This window comes from Cyprinodon tularosa, unplaced genomic scaffold (genome assembly GCF_016077235.1).
Source record: "Cyprinodon tularosa strain WSP-4 unplaced genomic scaffold, ASM1607723v1 ctg148, whole genome shotgun sequence".
NCBI classification, from domain to species: domain Eukaryota; kingdom Metazoa; phylum Chordata; class Actinopteri; order Cyprinodontiformes; family Cyprinodontidae; genus Cyprinodon; species Cyprinodon tularosa.
Genome location: NW_024038309.1, coordinates 297,374 through 318,113, shown reverse-complemented (window position 1 = coordinate 318,113; position 20,740 = coordinate 297,374). Strand labels below are relative to the sequence as shown.

Genomic DNA, 20,740 nt, shown 5'->3' with positions numbered 1-20,740 from the left:
CACAATGGTCCTTTCTTATGCAACAGCCTTTTTTTTTTTTAAGAAATGTTTGCTTTTAGACTTCAAACATTTGAGTTAGAAAAGTGGAGAGTCCATGGGTGGGTATAAAATGCCTTAGGGGGATATGCAGACAAACGTGCAAATGTATGCACATAAATAGTAAACATGCTCTTTCTCCTTTTCCTTCATGTTGTCCTCCACACTGAGCACATTAAATATGATAAAGCATATTTTAGATCATGATATTTAAGCTTTCAATGTGAGCTTTCAAAGAATGAATCATAAACAGATTTGTATTCTTTAGCTGTAGGACATGCGTATCATGTTAGAGTGTACATTCTGTGCTTTAAGGGTGTTACACTCAACAAGTGTGTCAGAAGAAACACATCACGCAGAAGCAAATGCTCATTCTGACACCGGAGCTCAGCTCGGGCTTGTTGTAGCACCACTTTAGACGTACCATCTGCTGCACTCCACAGCTGAGCAGACTGCAGGGGCTGAGGAAGGGAAAATATTAACTATGTTCGGCATGTCTGTGCCTGTGCACCCAAATGCATCCATCCACCCAGGCAGTAGCGTTTGAGGAACAAATAAACGCTCATTATCATCAGCTGCCTTTGTTTCAGTTAAACCGTGTGCGTGTCAGTCCTACAGAAAGGAGCGCAGTCTTCCCTTTCGGTTAGTGGAGGCAGCTCGTTTAGGTCCGGCTGATTGGTACCGGGGGTTGGTACGTCTGTATGGGCTGATTAATTTGTTAATTAGCTCCAGCAGCTCTTAATGAGATGTGCATAGCTCTTCATTCTTCATCAGGGGAGGAGAGCTGGAGTAGAGCAGGTGGATAGCACATACAGACACGCTACACACACCTATACATAGATATTTGATGTATTTAGCAGGGAAATGAATTCAATTCCTCCCTCACATACCAATCAGCCGCTTCAGAGAAACACGTAAGGCTGTCAATTAAAGCAGCAGGTGTTTTGAGAGGCTAAAAGTGAAAGATTGCGGTTATTAAAGACAGTTTACCAGGTTTAACATTGGAATTTAGGCTCTGCCGTTTAGAGCCAAGATCAAACTATCTTATGAAATCTATGAGCAAAAGAAAAGTTAGAATATTTGGCAACTTGCAATTCTTCAGTAGTAATTTCAAACACTCTGTGTTTCATCATTGTATTTGGGTTAGAGCACTCAGACCTATTTGTAAAGTTAGTTTTTAATGCAAATATGCATTTGTTTATTAATTCAACAATGATAAAACAATAATAATCATCTAATCAATAGTAACAATAAATTTAAAGAACTCAAGTCAAAGCCTTTTGTCTGCACAATGGCTTTAAAAAGATTTTAAATAGGTAAATATTTTGGATCAGGAGTGTTTAAGTAAATAAAAGAAATAAAAAAGTAGATACATTCCACCAGAAATACATCTGTGAGGTCAAAAACATAATATCAGACAAACGGGTTCACATTCTCTATTAAAATTCTTGCTAAAAAGGGTTTAATCGTATCAAATTTGTGAACAAACTGTAAATTGACCCAAACTGTAATCCCCTCTTGATTTTGCTGTATATTTGACACATTGCAGATAGCCTGTTAATGCTCCTCTGACAAATTTTACCTTAAAGGTATAGAGGAGGATTTTCAGGAAGTGTTGAAAAGACCAGCCCTCCCCGCTTAAAAAAAAAGAAGAAGGAAAACCACAACCCTGTACCCACTGCAGAGAGGGAACGCATATTAAATGCGTGTTAGACTATGCACTAGCCCATTTGTCCTCGTGCACGCTCAGTTTCTGCTTGCATCACTTATACAAGCTTATATTCCAACAGAAGATTTGAAAGTTTTCCACTATGTCAGACTCATCACCGGTAAGTAGAAATGGGCACGAGCCTAATGTAAACATATCACCAGAATGACTGCCAATTAGAAGGACCACTTATTTTGATGATTTACCCGAAATAAAGAACATCCTCCTCTATACCTTTAAGTCTCTTCTGTTGAACATGAAAGACAGCTAATAGTTGTTAAATTATCAGTTTCAATCTGGTGTTTAGTTGCTGCATTAATCAACCAACTAATCAATCAATAAATCAATCAATCAAGTAACAACTAATTTATTTATATACTCCCTTAAACATCCACTATATTGGGGATTAAAGTGTTTATAATCTCTTGCGGTCTTTTGCTTTATTTATGAGTATATCTAATATATATTATATATGTATATAAAAAATATATAACCAACAAGTATTCATTGATAGAAAAAGATAAACAAATACAAATTAAAAAATTATTGGCTGCAAGGTAAAAAAAACCCCCACAAAATTAATAAAAAAAACAAGACAGTTAAGATCAGATGTTCAACCAAATTGTTAAGTATTGGAAGTCTGCCTGAATAAAAAAGTCTTGAGCTCTAATTGAAAAAGTTCTGTTATGAATCATATATCTAGAGGTACAACCAGAGAGAAAGCTCAATCACAATGTATGCTTTACATGCTTTCTGCTGTTAAATAAAACGGTTGAGGTTAACCTTGGTGATAAAAAGCAGGAATACTCCTGCTCAGCTATTGAAACATTTTTGATAAAGCTCTCTACGAAATCTTCCTGGCCTTTGTATGAAGGCTGCAGATGTCTATAGTTATTCACTTAGAGGAGATTGGGTTATTTCTCAAAACTTCTACATCCAAACCTCTACTTCTTGCTTGTACAACAAGAAAAACAAAAATGATTTTTTTATAGTGGTCTTGGCAAATAGTTCCTGACACTTTTTGATGCAACCTCTGCGATTCTCTGTGCAACAAAACAAGAGTTTTTGGCAGTGAAGAGATCTGGCTGCATGAGGGAAGAGCTGCTTCTGTTGTGGACCAACGATGAGCATCAGCAAGCAGAGGAGAGCAGGTGTAGCCTGGCTCCCACACTGCTTGCAGCATCTGCTGCTGGGCCAGCCAGTCACTATAATCAGCCTGTGTTTGGCACTTAGTGTGCGTGGAGAAGAGTAAAATCCACAGATGAGTGACTACCTTTATCTCACTTCTCTCCCAGGGCTCCTGTTCTTTTCTGACCCCCCTCATTTGCTCTCTCATTGTATTAGTTTTGTGACAGTCAGTTGTCCTTCTGCATGATAACCTTTTCCACTCCTGTCCTGTCAATCATGGCTGCCTGCCCTTAACATATAGCAGCCCTGTCCTTGACCCTATCGCTCGTCAAATGCAAATGATTTGCATAACTATTCAGATGGCCAGCAGGAATCTCACATGACTAACAGTGCATGCACTCTCTCGCTTTCTGTTTGTGTTGGCCTCAGGTGGTCTAGTAGGTAGATTTAATGGGTTAATGCAGCAGTAATAGTGGGGTTAAAGAGTGGAACAGTCAGGGTTAGTGGAGATCCAGCAGAAAGTGGACATTGTCCACCTGTGTCCCATGTTGAGATAGAAGATAAGCAAAACGAGGCTGCCTGTTGATCTGAAGGGTCTGATGGGTAAACTTATTTAGGCAGCAGCCTTTTCAAATAACCTCCAGGTAATATGAGATCTTCCAGTAAAGGTGATACAGTATGTGTTTTATTCCTTCTCTTTTGTCTTTATTTTTTTTTTCTCTAAAGATTTCATGTTTTATATCCATTAAATTGTCACAGGTAAGATTTGGAAAACAAAGTGTACTAGAGAGCATTGCTGTTTAGCAGTCAGCTAAAATGCTTTAGTCACTGTCAGGGAAAAATTCTCTAATCCTTTTACATCAGATTTATGCTCTTGGGCAAAACGACTCCAATGACCACACTTCAGATCTGTCCAATGAAATTTATCTTATGAATAGTGTTGTAGAAGACTTTTGGCGTTGACAGGGTCATCAAACGTTTAGATCAGTCAAACACATGCAGAAATTTGATCAGAGTATTTTTGAATTTTTGATTCAGAAAATAACATTTTATTTCCTGTCACACTGATATCAATAAAATGGAGGTATATGAACAAATGAAACCAAGAAGCTCCAACCAAATTGTTCCAGAGATTGGTTTTATTTACAGAATATGATGCAACATTTTCCATCCATCCATCTGTCCGTCCGTCTTTTCTTCCACCCATCCATCCATCCATCCATCCATCCATCCATCCATGCATCCATCCATCCATCCATCCGTCCGTCCGTCTTTTCTTCCATCCATCCATCCATCCGTCCGTCCATCCGTCCGTCTGTCCGTCCGTCTTTTCTTCCATCCATCCATCCGTCCGTCCGTCCGTCCGTCCGTCCGTCCGTCCATCCATCCATCCATCCGTCCGTCTTTTCTTCCATCCATCCATCCGTCCGTCCATCCGTCCGTCTGTCCGTCCGTCCGTCCGTCCGTCCATCCATCCATCCATCCATCCATCCGCCCGCTCATCCATCCATCCATCCATCTGTCCGTCTTTTCTTCCATCCATCCGTCCGTCCGTCCGTCCGTCCGTCTTTTCTTTCACCCATCCATCCATCCATCCATGCATCCATCCATCCATCCATCCATCCATCCATCCATCCATCCATCCGTCTGTCTTTTCTTCCATCCATCCATCTATCCATCCATCCACCCATCCATCCATCCGCTCATCCATCCATCCGCTCATCCATCCATCCATCCATCCATCCATCCATCCATCCATCCATCCATCCATCCATCCATCCATCCATCCATCCATCCATCCATCCATCCATCCATCCATCCACTGCTATAAATTCACATTTGTTTGATACTTTGTCTAGTTGAATACATTTTGTGAAAAGATGTAACATATTTCTTACTTGTCCTAATTTGACTAGCTGTAAATTGCCTTGAGATGACATGTGCTGTGAATTGGTGTTTTATAAACAAACTGAATTAAGTTCAATTAAATTTGAGCATTGGTTGAAAATTCTATTTAGTCTTGAGGTCGATTACTATTAGAAGTTTCAGCACATATCCTTTGGATTTTGTTTTCAATTGGGGTCATCTAGTTATTTAAACTGCCCTTTGGAGTGTTTTTCTCTGACTGGACACTTTAATATGAAAAGCTACAAAATTGATGAAGCTTGAGGGAAAAGCTGCGTTTGCCAAAGAACCAAGGTATGAACAAATTTATGTGGACTTTAGTATCTATTCTGTGTATCTCCCTGTCCATTCATCCATTCATCCCATGTTGCTGATTTCTTTCTTTTTGTTTCTTTCTTTTTAACTTCTGAATGCCACAATATGCAATTTATAACATTCCTGCTGCACTGTAATAATAAATAGCACAAGCACTTTAGAAAGTTTAAATTAAAAAGGAAAACAACTCTTAATAGTTCCTTGATGCTGCTTTGTAACCAAAATACTCAGTCTAGGAAAAGTTTTAGAAATTAAATAGCAAAAAACAAACAAGCAAACAACCTCTAGCTTTTCTTCTTTCAGGAATACAAAGATCCAGCAGGAGAAAATATGAGAAATCAGTCAAGTACCGGTAATCCAAAACTCAATTCAAAAGGGATTTATCTGTGGTTGCAGTCCAAGCAAATATTTCTATTTGAATAAAGCATCCGAGAAACCAACACAAAGCAAAAGAGCAGAGAACCATAAATGTATAATCATGCCATATGTTAATTATTATGTCTTTATATTGGCTGATCCAAACTGAGCTGGAAGGCGAACACAAACAGCGCACAGCGTCGCACCAGATATTGCTTAGTAATACTAACTGCTTTCCTCGTTTTATTCTAGAGCGATTATCCTCACTGACAGGCTTACTTTATGGATGCCAGTATGTATATATGTACGAACACACTAGGGATGCTATTCTGCCTCCCAAAACAACACTGCGGGCCCCTCGTGGGAGAAGTGAGTCTCCCAGTTCACCCCTTTAGTGCAAAGCAGTGATTCAAACGCCTGTCATCCCACTTTAATGATGATCCATCCGCAGCCATTACCAGCCCATGGTTTCTCACTTACAAAGCTGATTGTTTGACATGTGAAACATACATCAGCATAATCTATCCCATTAGTCAGTTTTCATAACATCACCCACAGAATATCATCCGCAAAGGAGGGTGGGGGGGGCGATGTTAAAAACAACTGAAAGAAAAGCTAGATAAAACTAGGCGCATGAATAAATCTGAACTGGAAAGAACAATTTTATATAATTTAATGGAGCAACTGGGAAAATGTTTGCAAGTGTATTTTATATTTGTGAATTTTGTGAATATATTATTTTGGTTTTTATTGGTTCTGAATGAGACAGTTAAAGGTGAAATGGTCTTATTTCACCTAATCATGCTACTCTTAAGCATTTATTTGTGCAGCAGGCGAGGAAGGATAAACAAAATAATAAATCTAAACAATCTTTAGAATATATTGTATTTATATAGTTTACAACAATAATATGCTGAGTCATCAGACTGCTTATAAATGAGGAAAAGACATACAAACCCCATATTTAGTCAAATCTGACCCCCCGTTGTCAAAGCTTTTAAAAATGTGTCTGTATTACACACGCTCTGAGTGCAATAAAATCAGCCTCATCATGAAAATTATTATTATTTACAGTATTCAATCATTACTTGCTGGGCCCTTTCATTTAAGGTTTACCACAAACCTCAAGTTGAATTCAGTTCAGTCAAAAAGCTTATCTATTTATCACATCAAAATGTAATCTCAGTTCTGCTTGCAATGTGCACAAATTTAAAAAACAATGGGTCTCACATAAACTTGCACGCAAGTTGAATTGTGGAGAAACTTGTGGATTCACAAAAATACATCTTGCCTGTAGCCAGCAGATGCATTAGCCTTGATGCAGGGATGTTTCAGACCAATAAAATGCAGTGACGTGTATGATGTCGACCACAGACAGGAGGCTGAAGCAAAACACAGATAGCTGCACCGGTTTTAGCTAAAGCATACTCTATTTCTTCTTGGAAAGGACATGATTTTAGTCTTTGGGAAAGATGGTAGCAGGTTCCTCCCAACTGGATTTGGTAAGAGTTTGATTCACCAGTTAACTCCGTTAGCAGTAAAACAATTCAAGAATGTGATACATCAGCTCTTATAGCTGCTGTGATTTGCTAAAACATTGACAAGGAGCAGGTGCTACTTTGGGATTTAACCAATCAGCTCCAAGAATTGTACTGAAAGCGCTTCACTTTGGCGAACACTTGCAAAAAGGAGCTTCTCCAGGTGGATACTGTGTAGAATTTAAATTGAACAACATGCATCAATCTGGGTTATGCCAGGTTAGGCCTAAAGAAAGGCGGAAAACCTCCAGCCTCTTAGTTTCTAGGATCAGAATCAGCTTTATTTGGCAAGTTTGGGATGTAACACTAGAAGGTTAAAAGGTTAAACCCTTCTATCTATGCCCTCTTTAGATTGGAAAAAACAGGATTACGGGGAACACTGATAGGAGTCTTTCATGCCTCACCGGGGTTAAACTACTGTACAAAAGAAGCATTGATATGATGATTTATAAAGTCGATCCAGGGAGAGAGTATAAAGAACAAGAAGATGAGAAACAACATCTAGAGAATAAGGGAAGGAGGGGAGGACCATTTAAGGGGTATGGAAACATGTCATTGAACATGTTAACGTCTGCACTTCACCTGCTCCTGAGATTGCATGTGTGATGAAGGCCAGCTGATGTGTTAATCCCCTCCTAGAGTATAGTACACCAGACTGTCCCCTTTCTCAAAGTCACACTCTATACCAACCAGCACACACACTCTCACATTCTTAAGACACTGCAGTCCTCCTTCCACCCTCCTAAGAACGAGTCAATAGGACTTTGCTCATCAATTCTGTCGAGGGTTGCTATGGAGACTCAGGACAGTGTGTGTGTGTGCTCAGCGAAGGCTTTTGTGTTTTTGTGTGTCCTAATATCTCCTCTGGTCTCGTCAGGTCACGTTTCATACTGATTTCCCCTTGCGCACACATTAAAGACCCCCCACCGAAGCCTTGAGCGTGCATTTTTCACATCCGTGCCCCATGAATACTGATTGGAGAAAAAAAAGAGCAGTGTGGGTATGTGTGTGGCATAGTCACGTTGAGGATTCCTCCTGTATTGGATGGAGTTAAGTGTTCAAAGGCCAGTTGCGCTGCAGAATGCACTGGATGCAGTGCAGAGCATGCACGGCTACTCTGTAGATGACTGCACGTTTTAAAAGCGTCTCTGCAGGTTTTATTTTTAGCATCACAGGCAAACTGAGCCCCCCCCTCTCTTTTTTTCTCTCTCCTATTGCTCTCTGCCCTCGCTCTTGTCTCATCTCTTGAAATCTCTCTCTCCATACTGTGTGTATCTTGCTTATGATCACAAGCACTGTACGATGAAGCTTTGTATCCAGCTCTCATCATCATTGTTAATGTCTGAATGAGTGCAAGATTTCACTTTCATCTTCTGGTTCCTATTCGACATCAGAAGAGGCAATGTATGAAAAAAATCTCTGGAGTGGAGGTGATGTATGAACTGTAAGCGTGCCCGTCACGAAGGCAGCCAATGCAAGGTCAAGTGCTCAGTGGCCTGGTAAAGCTTTTCATTACATATTTAAATCCACCATGTTCCCCACAGAGACCGCCTGCTGCTCTTTCGTACTTTCCTCTAAATCCCCCTTTTCTCTGTTTTTTTCTTTTTAGATTCACATATGGACGGAATGAAGCAAGTCCTGCCATGTGAACGTTGCTGTGATGGGTAACATTTGCGTAATGCCAGCAGGGCTGCAGATGAGGCTGTTTGCATGTGTGCCAGCAGAGACAGACAGATAAAATGCCACCTCCCTCAATAAACCAGATGGAAATAAAGATTGGGATTTAGTTTCCCCTAAACTCAATAATTGCACTGCGCTTTAGGATGATCAGTTTGCCCTAAATCTGCATATTTATGCTCATTCATAAACATACAAGGGCAGAGAGTGGAGAACTTGAGGATTTTTTACACACTTTTGAATCACCGTAGCAACATTTCTAACAATGCTATTGTTTTTTAACTTTTATTATACAATTGGGATCAAAAAAGTAAAATAAAAAAAACATGCACAAGCAAGTGGTTTGTTAAGGGAAGGCACTTAAAGTGCAAAAGACACAGTGGGATGGAGAGTACGATAAAGGGTTTCAAATTGAAAAGAAAAAGCAAGTAAAGAAAAGCAAATAGAGGGAAAACATTACTTATCACACTTTTAGAGCAAAATGTTTTGGTATTACAGCACTTTGCATGCACGGTATAAATGGTGTGTCTCACTGTTACCATTTAAGGTAGAAAAATATGTCAGCGTTACCTGCTGTTAGTGGTGTTCCCAAAGGGATTTTCTTAGGTACCCTTCTGTTATCTTTTTTTCTATACCTTGGTGAAACTTCCAGGATATATATATATATATATATAAATATATATATACTTATATATATATATATATATATATATATATATATATATATATATATATATATATATATATATATATATATATATATATATATATGCCATAACTCTTAGTTCTGGTGCGGATGGCATTGAAATTCATAAACAGTAAAGTAGCATTTTTTCTTTTTTTTTGTCAGAACTAAATCTGTATACCTTTATCACTAGAAAAGTTCTCTATATATGGTCCATTTTTGGATCTCGCTCTCTCCTGTTTAATGCTCAAACTTTGCCGAAGACTCAAACTAGTACAAAATGCAGCCTTTCTTATTACAGCTCCCCTTCCCCAACAATTTCCTCCTCATAATCTAAAATATTACACTGATTTTAAAGTTCTCTCCACTATCATGTCTCTCCATAACCTTGCAATATCACGTCCTTCTGATCTTCTGTGCATTGTTACCGCACCACATGTCCATCTGGCAACCAAGGGCTTCGGAGCTTTGACACAAGTGGAGCCTTGCTTTTTGCACTCTTTCAGAAAAATACAAGATGCTTTTATGTCCTTGGAATGTAAATAAAATGGAAAATTTCTTTAGTATCTCAAAAAGATAAGATACAAACGCGAATAAACCCTAAAATGCACAAGGAAAATAGCTAAATAAAGAGTTCATCACAAAACCCAGCACAGTCCAACATGTTAAAAAGTCACAGACAAAAAAAAAGGATTAGACAAAAGCTTTTAATTCTGCTCATAAAATGTTAATTTTCATCCTATTTTGTTTATGTTGTGGTGACATTATCATGCTTTCATAATCTATTTTCTGCATAGTCTCATTTAATATTTGATGTCCTTTGATGCATATACAGAAAGTGTATTATAATCATCATTATCAAAAAGACCCCAAACAAAAATCCTGAGCTTTTGCTTGAAAAGATTAAAGATTCAATGCAGGGAAAGAGGACTCTGAAACCTTCAGGCTGCGCTTGAAGGTAGAACCATACAAATCTGTGATGTTGCAGCAAAGCCTTTAAAGAATACAATTAACAAACAGCATAAAGGGAAGCTAGAGGATGATTTCAGACGCTGTAATCACTGATGCAAGGATCACATCAGATTTTAGATGTGTGAATCATAATGTGAACAAAGCGGCAGTGTAACCTTCTGTTCTCTGGCCTTAGGTAAGTTTCAGCAGCAGCTTTTTTTTCTGTTTTTTGTTTATAGGTGCATTTAAATCTGTCAGTATTATGTAGAAACTGTTTTTTTAAGCCATTATGTAGCATAAATCTGAACCGTGTTTTAAACCTAAGAAAAGCCGCTCATTAAAGGAGAAACCATGCATGACAAAGTCTATGCTATACTTTCATTATCTCGTGCAACACCATGAGCAGAAATAACTCTAATAATTAAGGTAAAATGTCTAAACTGCAATATCCTTTACAGCTTAGCTTATCATTATTGAAAAAGGTGAGAGGGATATATTAAAAGTCTAATATTAGATAGAAAAAAACAAAGACAAATCATTTTCAAGTCAGTTTTTGACTCAATTTTATAAACTCTGAATTCCAAACCAGCTGTTACTGAGTCTATTTAAAGTGTGTTTAAAAGGTAAAAATGGCAGAGAAAGGAAAGGTGAGACCTTTGATGATTTTTGGCTGAAGGTAGACGAGGCTTTCCAAGTGAGAAGGACATCCTTGACTCCCTTTGGTGTCGGTAAAAAAAAAGAGGATATTTGGAGGTTGAAGAGGAGAAGGATGGCAGATTCCTCACAGAACATGTGAAATGAAAATCTTTAATCCCGAGCGGGCTGGTTGCATTGGGCTTGGTTTAGCGCTGATCTTCTAGTATCTTATTATTTCATAACACTAATTTTGGAGCTAGAGCTCCTTACTTATTGACAATCCCTGTAAAGCTGTGTGAAAAGCCTTATAATTGATTCATAATTAAGTTCAGTGTCATTTCGCGCTGAATAATTATAATAGGAATGTTTTTTTTTAAGACCATTTAATTGGGGGGGGGAGTCTCAAGTCAAGAAATAATTGCTTCATAGTTATTATATTAATGAGAAATCAGTCAGACTATAGCCTAAATTTTAGGCATCCCATTAATTACCATTAAACACATACAAAGGAAGTACCTTTATGTACAGCAAGTAGACCAGGAACTTTAATACTAAATTAAATACTTCTGGTTTCCTTTGAGCGGCAAAGAGGCCAACTGGCTCTATCTAAATAAAATATCGCTATTTAAAACAGGAAAATGTATACAGCATTTGATTTATGTATGGCAGCTCAGTGGGGATCTTTATGGGTTAGAAAATATCTAGTTGCCTAATTGTGACCTTATATACAGTTAGAGAAAAGGTAAAAACAAATTTATAACAAAAATAAATGATGAGTAAAGGTTAGAATAAACGTACAGAGAAAAGGCTAAATGGTTTTCAGTTATATATGTTATTTTTGTGTTGGAGAGAAATGTGAAGAGATTGCTCAAAATATGAGGACATCTTTTATAAGGTGTAAGCATAGCTGAAGAGATTTTTAATGTTTTTTTTTTTTTATATGCAGACACAAGCTGCTTCCAATGAAGCTTGCATTGAAACAAGATTTCTGAAAGTTTGGGTGGACCAGTGATATCCTGTCCAAAAATCAAACTACGGGGAAATAAAACTAAAAATGGAAAATTATATCAATACCCAAAATTTGGCAAACTGAGCTGAAATATTTAATCAGTTTAATTGTTTTTAATCAATTACTGAAAAAATTGTCAACTAGTTAATTAATCTTTAACCGGAGTGTAGAGACTCTAAAACATGTTTAGCTGACAGAGCGACCGGCTTAGAGCGGTAATTATACCAACATTAAAAATAAAAGGAAGTATAAATATTGTGCATAGAAAATAAAACACATTTTTCAGCTGTCAATATGACCTACCTTAGCTCCTGATGTAGAAAAGTTTTATTTTCACCTGGTACAATTGAGTAAAGAACTTCTTTAAAGAACCTTTAACTATTTGATTATTAATTTAAAAAAATTAATCACACATTGATTGATTTTAAAGATCATCACTATGCTGTAATCATTGACATACTAATTATGTTTGTATAATCAACTGAAACTTGGAGCCAGGAATCCAACCTTAACAAATTCAGAAGTATTATTAAGAAGCCGAAGCAGAAGGTTCAGCTTCTTTAAAAGACCTCTGAATTGGTAGAGTAGTATAGCCATTGTTGTCCTAAGATTATTAGCATCAGTCATTCTCTATGAAGACTAAGCAGAGATCCCAATGACATAAAACCTGTGGTAAAGCTCGAAAGTGAGCTCTTACACAGCTAACTTTACAAACACAAAGGGATATTGTAGTGTAACAGTGAGGCTTGATTACAGGGGCAATGTAAAAAAGCTTGGTCAAATACTGATATTCACTATTTATTCAGTGTAGATTTTCTCCTGACGACATCACGTAACTGTGTCAATAATTCCCGACTTGCCTTTCCAAATCAGCATGTCGGATTGCTGGGGTAAGAACGGCAAACAGCAGAAATTGTCGTACAGCATATCTGCAAAGCGGACATTGATATGCATGGGTGCGCACAGCTAAATGCGCTCAAAGAAAAACCACGACTCAAAAGCACGTTTCTAACCCACACACTGACTTCTCTGTCTCTGTCAAAGCAAAATGCAATCCATCACAAATGGGATGCATGGGGTGAAGGATTACGCACATTTCTCCCAATCAGAGCCAAATTGCTCTGGATGGCTCTCATATTTGGGAGATAGAGCTGGCTGTCTTTTTTTTGCATGCAAACAACAAAGTCAGTTGCTCAATTTGCTCTCTCCTTGACTTAAGGAATGTGTTGAAGGACTGTCACAGAGTCAGTCACAGAGTCAGTCTGGGGAAGTAAATTCTCCACACTGCTCAACCAGCAGCACATGGAAATCACACAGCCTATATTTGTTAGCTATAATCAAAAGCATTGCAACATATAGGAAGTTGATGTTTTCTTTATATTTTTGAAGATTGCTCTCAGTCAGAGATTTAAGCATCTTTTATTTTCATAGGCGTTCCTTCTACACCATTCAGCTTAAGACTGCAAAACCCAAATCTCATTCAGAGAAACTCTGAAATCTGCATGACTGAATGTTTCAGAGGAAATTTATTTTATCAACCCATTTGGAAGCAATTAGGATCCGCCTTAAATGGATTACAGCATCCACAAATCCCTGAAGTAAATGATGCAGCCTTGAGATTTCATACAAAAATGCTACATTCCTATAGTTTGGGAAGTCATTTAATGGAATAGAAATAACGTATTCTCCAACAAGGAGAAGATTACATTACTGAAACTACCTCACTTGGTAAATTAGGGGAAATATTCTGAGTCTATTCTAGTTATGATACAAATTTTTGACCTATTCTCTAAACATTATATTATAATTAGTGACGAAACAGAACTTAAAAACTGGGTGAATTGTGAATGTTATTTTAAATATTTTTCTTCTTTTTCCATTAAAGCATTGGCAAAATTGAAGAATATGATTAAATGCTGCTTTTACGGGATGTTTGATGATATAAATCAAACTACTTTATGAAACTGGTGTCCTAAAGATCCCTATTTTAAATTAGCAGATTTTTTCAAGGTTGGTGTTTATGGTTGCTCTGATTGCTCTGCCATGCACTCACAGATACAGTTGCTTTAGAATTACTTCAAATAATTAATTATGGTTATTATTGTAAATTTTATCGCCATTCCAATTATACCGCAAAATATAGAGACGTGATTATAAGGCCATATCGCTCAGCTCTACTACCATCTCTCCTTTGTCCTCTATTGTGGTGAATCTTTCTACCCACACCACAAAGTGTTTGTATAGTTTTTCATAATTGCCGTTCAGTTCCATATTTAGTTTAAGTTATTCCAATTAGATGTATATTTTCTAATGGGTGCACACTTTGGGTAACATGTCTGAATGGAGGGGGGTGGGGTGGGGGTGGGGGGGGTTAAGTTGACCTTGATATCTTGTTAAAATAATTGTTTTATTTGTTTAATATGTTTAAGTTTGTATGGATTTTTTGATGTTTTGGTTCCCCATTACATTGTGCGTCACTCATGTGGCAACTTTGGGTTATTCAGTGTATCAACCCTCCAGAACACTCAGGTCTTCTGGCTCCAGCCTGCTCTGGATACCTAGAACCAGAACTAAACATGAAGAAGCAGCATTTAGTTCCTATGCTCCACTTATCTGGAACAAACTTCCAGAAAACTTTAAAAGTGTGGAAAGAGTTCCTTTAGATAAAGACTAAAAACACATTTGTTTAGGACTGCCTTCGACTGTTCTAGATAAACAGTTCAACTGAAACATCATTAGTTCAACTTTTTTTATATCATTTTTTGTTTCTGCATTTTTTATTGTATTTTATTTATTTATTTATTTTTTCCTACTTGCTTTGATTCTGTTTTATCTTCCTGTATTTTAATCATGTAAAGCACTTTGCATTGTCTTTGTACTGAATCGTGCTATACAAATAAATTTGCCTTGCCTTTTGCCTTGTCTTGCCTTGCCTTCCACTCCACTTCAGCCTCTGTTCCTTTTCAGTAGGTCAGTTTTTTGTTTGAGTTAGTCACTGTTCAGTTGACCTCAGTTGAGTTGGGCCCAATTCCATGTTATTTATCATTTAGGCTATTTTGTATTGAAGTTTGTTCTTTTGTTAATTATTTTTTCACATAATGAAATCAAAGTTGATTTTAAATGTTAAACATGTGTATAAGTTTGGTCTTTCACATTTATCAAGAACAGGATTAAGAGACGGCAAGTAGACCTTAGTGTAAAATGGGATGCAGAACAGAGAGTTGCCAAACTCAGACATTCAAGGACAAGAGTTTGCTTTGACATAAATACCCAGTGAACATCTAGTCTACATCTAGACGTCTGCACTTTGGATCCAAGGTGAAATTCACATTAGGGATTGCAATTTTCTTGTGAACCTAAGAAACACTGATGAGTTAAATAAAGAACCACTGAAAAAGCAAACACTTTAGGTAATTATATGCAAATGGGAATGTGTCACCACTATAAAAGGAATGTAAGTGGTGCAAAAACAACAACATAATGCACTTTAAGAGTGCCACCAAACAAATCAAAGACAGGCATTTCTTTTTCTTTTTCTCTCTCTTTTAGAAACGGCTTCCAGGAGCCCACTCTCTTTAGAGCTAATGAAATATCTAATGCACTTAGTTTCCTTTGCTTTGCACCTGGCTCCTCAGAGGCATGTTCCTCCTCTCACAGCTAAATTACTTGATCTCAATGGAGCGAGACAGAGTGTGGTGAGCAACAAACGGGCGGAGACGTTAGGTACTTTCAGCAGAAGGATGACGAGGTTGTGGAGGAGAACGTCACTGGTTCAAAAATAAAGCTAAAGCTCATCATCTTTCCGTTAATGGTACTAAAAGGATATACATTGTTGTTTGCAGCATTTGGCCTGTAAATTCTCCCTCAAAAGTTGCCCAAACCATCACTTTTTCTCAACAACATAAAGTACAAACCAACTAGGTTTTGTTGTGCTGAGGTTCTCTCTGGGGTTTCCTTTTCTTTTAAGAGTGACTTATGATTACAGCTACTAGACAGCTGTTTAGGGACAGGATATGCAAGAGAAGGAATACTGTGGAAGTTATTTATGAGATGCCTTTCTAAGCCAGTGAAAATAAATACAATGAGTTTGATTCCCATGCCTGTTAACCCTCTTTTCTCAAAGCAATCTCTCTGAATGTTCCAATCAAACAGACAATACAGCCGCCTCATGAATAACAAAAGCAAAGTCGCTTTATAAAAAATGGCACTGAAAGAGTGTATTGAAGGTGTAAGTTCAAGGATATTTGCCCTTAGAGCACATGGCTGTATCTAACAAATGTCAGTGACTGACCTTTTATGAATTAAAGCTGAATGGTTATAATGTGGGAAAGATATGCAAGCCGAAAACTAAAGGTTCAGTATGTGGCAAAGGTGAAACTATATCCGCAGCAACACTATAACCATCAGAAACTATTGCTCTTATTATAACCTAGTGCTTATTGACTGAGTTTTGACTTATGCATTTAAAAAGTAAATTAAAACTGAGAAAAGGTCCAAGTTTCTTTGCCTTTTCTGTCAAACAGGTTGACTTAATTGTAGTCTTTTAAAAGTCTTCTAATCAAGAGTACCTAAGTCATTTAGAAAGATAGATTATATAATAGCACTGTATTATTAATAATGCAAAATCTTTGTAAAGCATTGTTAACAAAGCACCTTCCCTGTTGAGTAAGAGCTGTTTGAGTTATAAAGATACATTATGATAAGGTTTATGAATCCTTTAATGAACCTTCAGAACCTTAATTTAGAAAATATAACTATAAACTATGAAGAGGAGGCCAGTCCAGTCTTGAAGATCTATTATCCTGCAGCTTTAACATTCATCTTGTGTCCAAAACACGTTAATCAAATAGATGGCTTATTACCAGGCCTCTGGAGAGCTGAGGCTGAATTCCCTCATCAGTATGAGGGAATTCAACTGTTTGAGTCAGGTCTGTTGGAGAGGGAAAGCGTCTAAATATTGAAGGGTTGCCTTCAAACTGTTATCAAACCAGATCCTGAGGTGAGTAAATATTCAAAAAACTTGCTTAATTACACAATCACAGCTTTTAGACAGAAATATTAAGCTGCTGATAGAATGAGCCCTTATGATCGATGCCCGCACGGGCTGTCATTAAGCTGATGCATTTTTATTAAAGTCATCCATCATCAGCGTAATCAATTCAGATAAAAGATGTTTGGTCTGCTGTGGGAAACCGACTCGTGTGTTTTCATACATAACTGATGAGTGAAGGGGCTGCATATCAGAAAATGAATTTGTTTGTGCGTGCATTGCTATGAACAGGATGTCCAAATGGGTTTTGTGGATCACTTACCCAGCACGCCCAGTCGGTAGTTCATGGTCACTACGATCACGTTGCCGTAGGCGGCGAGGACGCTGGCATCAAACATGTTTCCAGTGCCTTCCATGTAAGAGCCTCCGTGAATAAACAGCATGACGGGCTTCTTTCTGCGATCACGAATATCTGCACACAGAGGTAATATAAAAATTAGAAGAACAGCAATCTTTTCAAGTAGGAACAAAATAATAATTAATACAGTAACATGCAGATTCTGCTAAACAAATACACTACAAAAAACGGTTATCAGTAATCAAAAAACCTCTCTAATATAGCATTTGTTTTAGTAAACAAAATGCTAGAGCAGAAAGATATCAGCATTGACTTTAGACCTAATCAATCTGGGAAAGGTTATAAAGCCATTTCCATGGGAATTAAAACAAAAACAAAAAAGGGCTCCATCTCAAACTCGAGGAATGAACAAAAACTGAACAAATGTAGCTGCTTTGGAAGACTGCCTTGAAAAAATCAATTCCTTCGAAAAACAATATTGCAGCAGGAACCATGCTTTCAAAGTTTGAAGGGTAACAATTATTGCTTACTTAGCAGTTAATGTATTAAAAATTCAGTGTTCTGTAAACTACCATGAATCTAAGACTCTTTCTCTGAAAGCTGAAGTTTGGAATACAACAGGTCACACAGCAGACAATGGTCCCAAACAAAACAGCAACATAAGATAATGATTGAGAAGGAAAGGGATCAATGCTTTGTAATGGCAATGTCAAAGTCTAGACCTCAATCTAATCAAAATGACCTTGTTTGGGCCTTAAGAGAGCTGCTCAGCAACAAGTGTCACTAAACCTCAATAAACCTAATCACTGTAAGGACGGGAAGTTAAACACTGATTTGAAAAAACTGATCAAACCTTTAACAAAATGAACTTCCTCAGGGTATTTCAGGTCGTATTAAACATGCTGTAGGAATCATGGATCATGTTTAGTTTATCTTCAGATTCCAGGGTTGTAACGGAAAACCAATTCAAGCATGTGCAACTTATTGTTATCATTTTGGAACAAGAATATTTATGTTACTGAGGTACAGAAATGTAAGAAAGCTACAAAATACTTGCACACCTGGTGTTTTCCGTAATCTATTCCATAAAAACCCAGGTATAAAACTGCATCAGAGATCCATAGACAAACAGCATATAAAGGTATCTTATAGAAGACAAAAGTATCATGACCAATTTTTGGGGAAACAATTAATAAGAAGTTAGCAGATAACTAGGGACCAGTGGTGCTTAACACATCAAGTGGTGAATTAATGTGACTTTAATGCTTAAATCTCCACTAAATGCACAGTGCAACTTGGCCTGCTGTATTAATAGACAAATCAACTGTCTGCACTTCAATTCCCTATAGGCTATCAGTTTAAAACCAGCACACATCATTGGTGGCTCTGGCCTTGAGGGTAAAATATGAAGAGATATTATAAATGTCTCTCATATAAATGTCAGGTAAAACACTGGAAGGCCTGAATTGAGAGGTATGGTTGATTATCTTAATTCAAAGTGAAGCATGTCAGATTATTGGGAATTCCCTTGATATAAATGGCATTAATATAGTTATAAATATATATTTAATAAGATTTTATGTCTAAAATGTTAAAACTAAATCCAGAAAACTTGCTTAAAATCAAAGAAATAAGATAAAAGCGGACTAAAGATGATGCAAACGTGAATTCACCATATTTTACCTTTTACTAAGTATTTTCTCTTCTAAAATACTTTGCAGATGGTTGATTATATTATTTGGTGAAATCTTAAGGTCTCTTTATTGTTCAAAAAAACTGGAGAAATTATCGTAAAAAATGAAGAAAAAAACAACATTTTCATAGCAAGCCAATATAAAGTGAAGAAATCATCAGTAAAGAATAAATGTCATTGTAGTGGCATAATACAGGGAGGTACAATGAAGCTGGGATACAAGTTATTGATATTTCAGTTAAAAGTTTCTTTAAAACCAAAAACCTTAATGCAATTTCGGGTTTCAGCATATCTCTAACATTATCTTAAGTCCACCTCTTACTGATTGATCAGAGTCTCATAAGTTGTACTACCACAAAAGCTGGTGGGTCTTCAAAAACTTTGAATCTTAAGTAGAGCGAAAAAGCAAGAAGATATTTGCGACTGATCAGCCTGTAAGATCTAGTTCTGTCAAAAGGTTCTGTTTTTTTTATTTGTAAACTCACGAAACTTAAGCTCCAACTGCATCACCATGCAGTGGGGCAGATCCTGCTGGACTCAGTAGTTGTCCTCTTTCACCCCCTGCAGTACCTGGTCTAGTGTAGCTGGAACTAAGCTATAGTCATGGGTCTCTCTGACAGCACCATGGGAGCTGCTTGCTTCTCTTTGTTGGGTATTCTTTGTGAGGGTGCTTGGGCCAAGTTACCGCATCTAAGGCTTGATATGATGGTCTTTGGCTCCAGGGGATAAGTTTGGCAAACCACAGGGCTGTGCTAGGCCGATGGTGGGTATCCCTGCCTATTGACCTTTCAGTAGCCGCTTCCCACAGTATATTGTAATTTTCTTCTAAACGGTCATTCTCAGTTCTGCCGGCAACAGTGAGCTGGTGCCTGTGTTGTGTCTCTGGGGGTTCTGCCCCTGTCTGTTTTGAGGCTGGAGGTTGAGACAGGCCATGCTTAACAATTGGGAAGTGGTTGCAGGCATAAGCTGCACAGTTTGACTTGGTAGTTAGGGTAATTTGTGCCTTGGGTCTAGGACTGTGTCTATTTGGCATTGGCGCTGCTCATTCTGAGCCTTATTGACAACATACCAGTGTGTGGGTGGCTACCCCAGGGAAATGCTTTGTATGTGTCTAGCTGGGAATATTTCTGTTCCGCAGAGCTGGGTCTACTGGTTATTTGCTGTTCCTGGGCGCTATGTGTTGCAGGACTTTCATAGTTCTCACCATTCTTCCAGCTGTCTATCTTCAGGTAACAAACTTTTTCATATAATCCCATAAACAACACTTCGAATCCCCCCCCACACACACACACACATATATATATAGCTACTGTTGAAGGTCATACTAACATATTTTGCTAATACATCAATGTGCCCTGCCTACCTTGATGCTGGATAAACTCAGTCATGCAATTAGGACTCCATCTTGAGATATCCTTTTGAAGAGCAAATCTGCTCCGGCACATGTGGGAAACAGCTTTAATATAAGCTCAAAATGCCGCAACAGGACACGTGATAAAAACCTTGATAACATTTATCTTTTTTGCTCCCTTTTGATTGAAGTGTAATCATTCAGTATGGGAATGCTGAATAAATCTTACTCTGAAAAATATACCAAACCTTCTGGCATGATAAAAATTGAGATAAAGATTTTCTTCAAAGTGAAGATAAAAGATTTAATCCTCCAGATACATGTTTGATAGATTGTGAGACAGATTTTGTTTGTTTAGGCTGGTTAGGTTTAACCTAACTTATTAGCTGCTAGAATGATTCTG

At 37.6% G+C, this 20,740-nt stretch overlaps 1 protein-coding gene across 5 annotated transcripts in view; it reads right to left on the bottom strand.

The window, feature by feature from the left end:
- nlgn2a (neuroligin 2a) overlaps nt 1-20,740 on the bottom strand; it is a 308,659-nt gene that overhangs the window by 76,922 nt on the left and 210,997 nt on the right. For all 5 annotated transcript variants that reach the window (XM_038279104.1, XM_038279108.1, XM_038279106.1 and 2 more), the window contains one exon: nt 17,258-17,407. In XM_038279104.1, the coding sequence (XP_038135032.1) occupies nt 17,258-17,407 (150 nt within the window). The remainder of the gene's footprint in view (nt 1-17,257; nt 17,408-20,740) is intronic.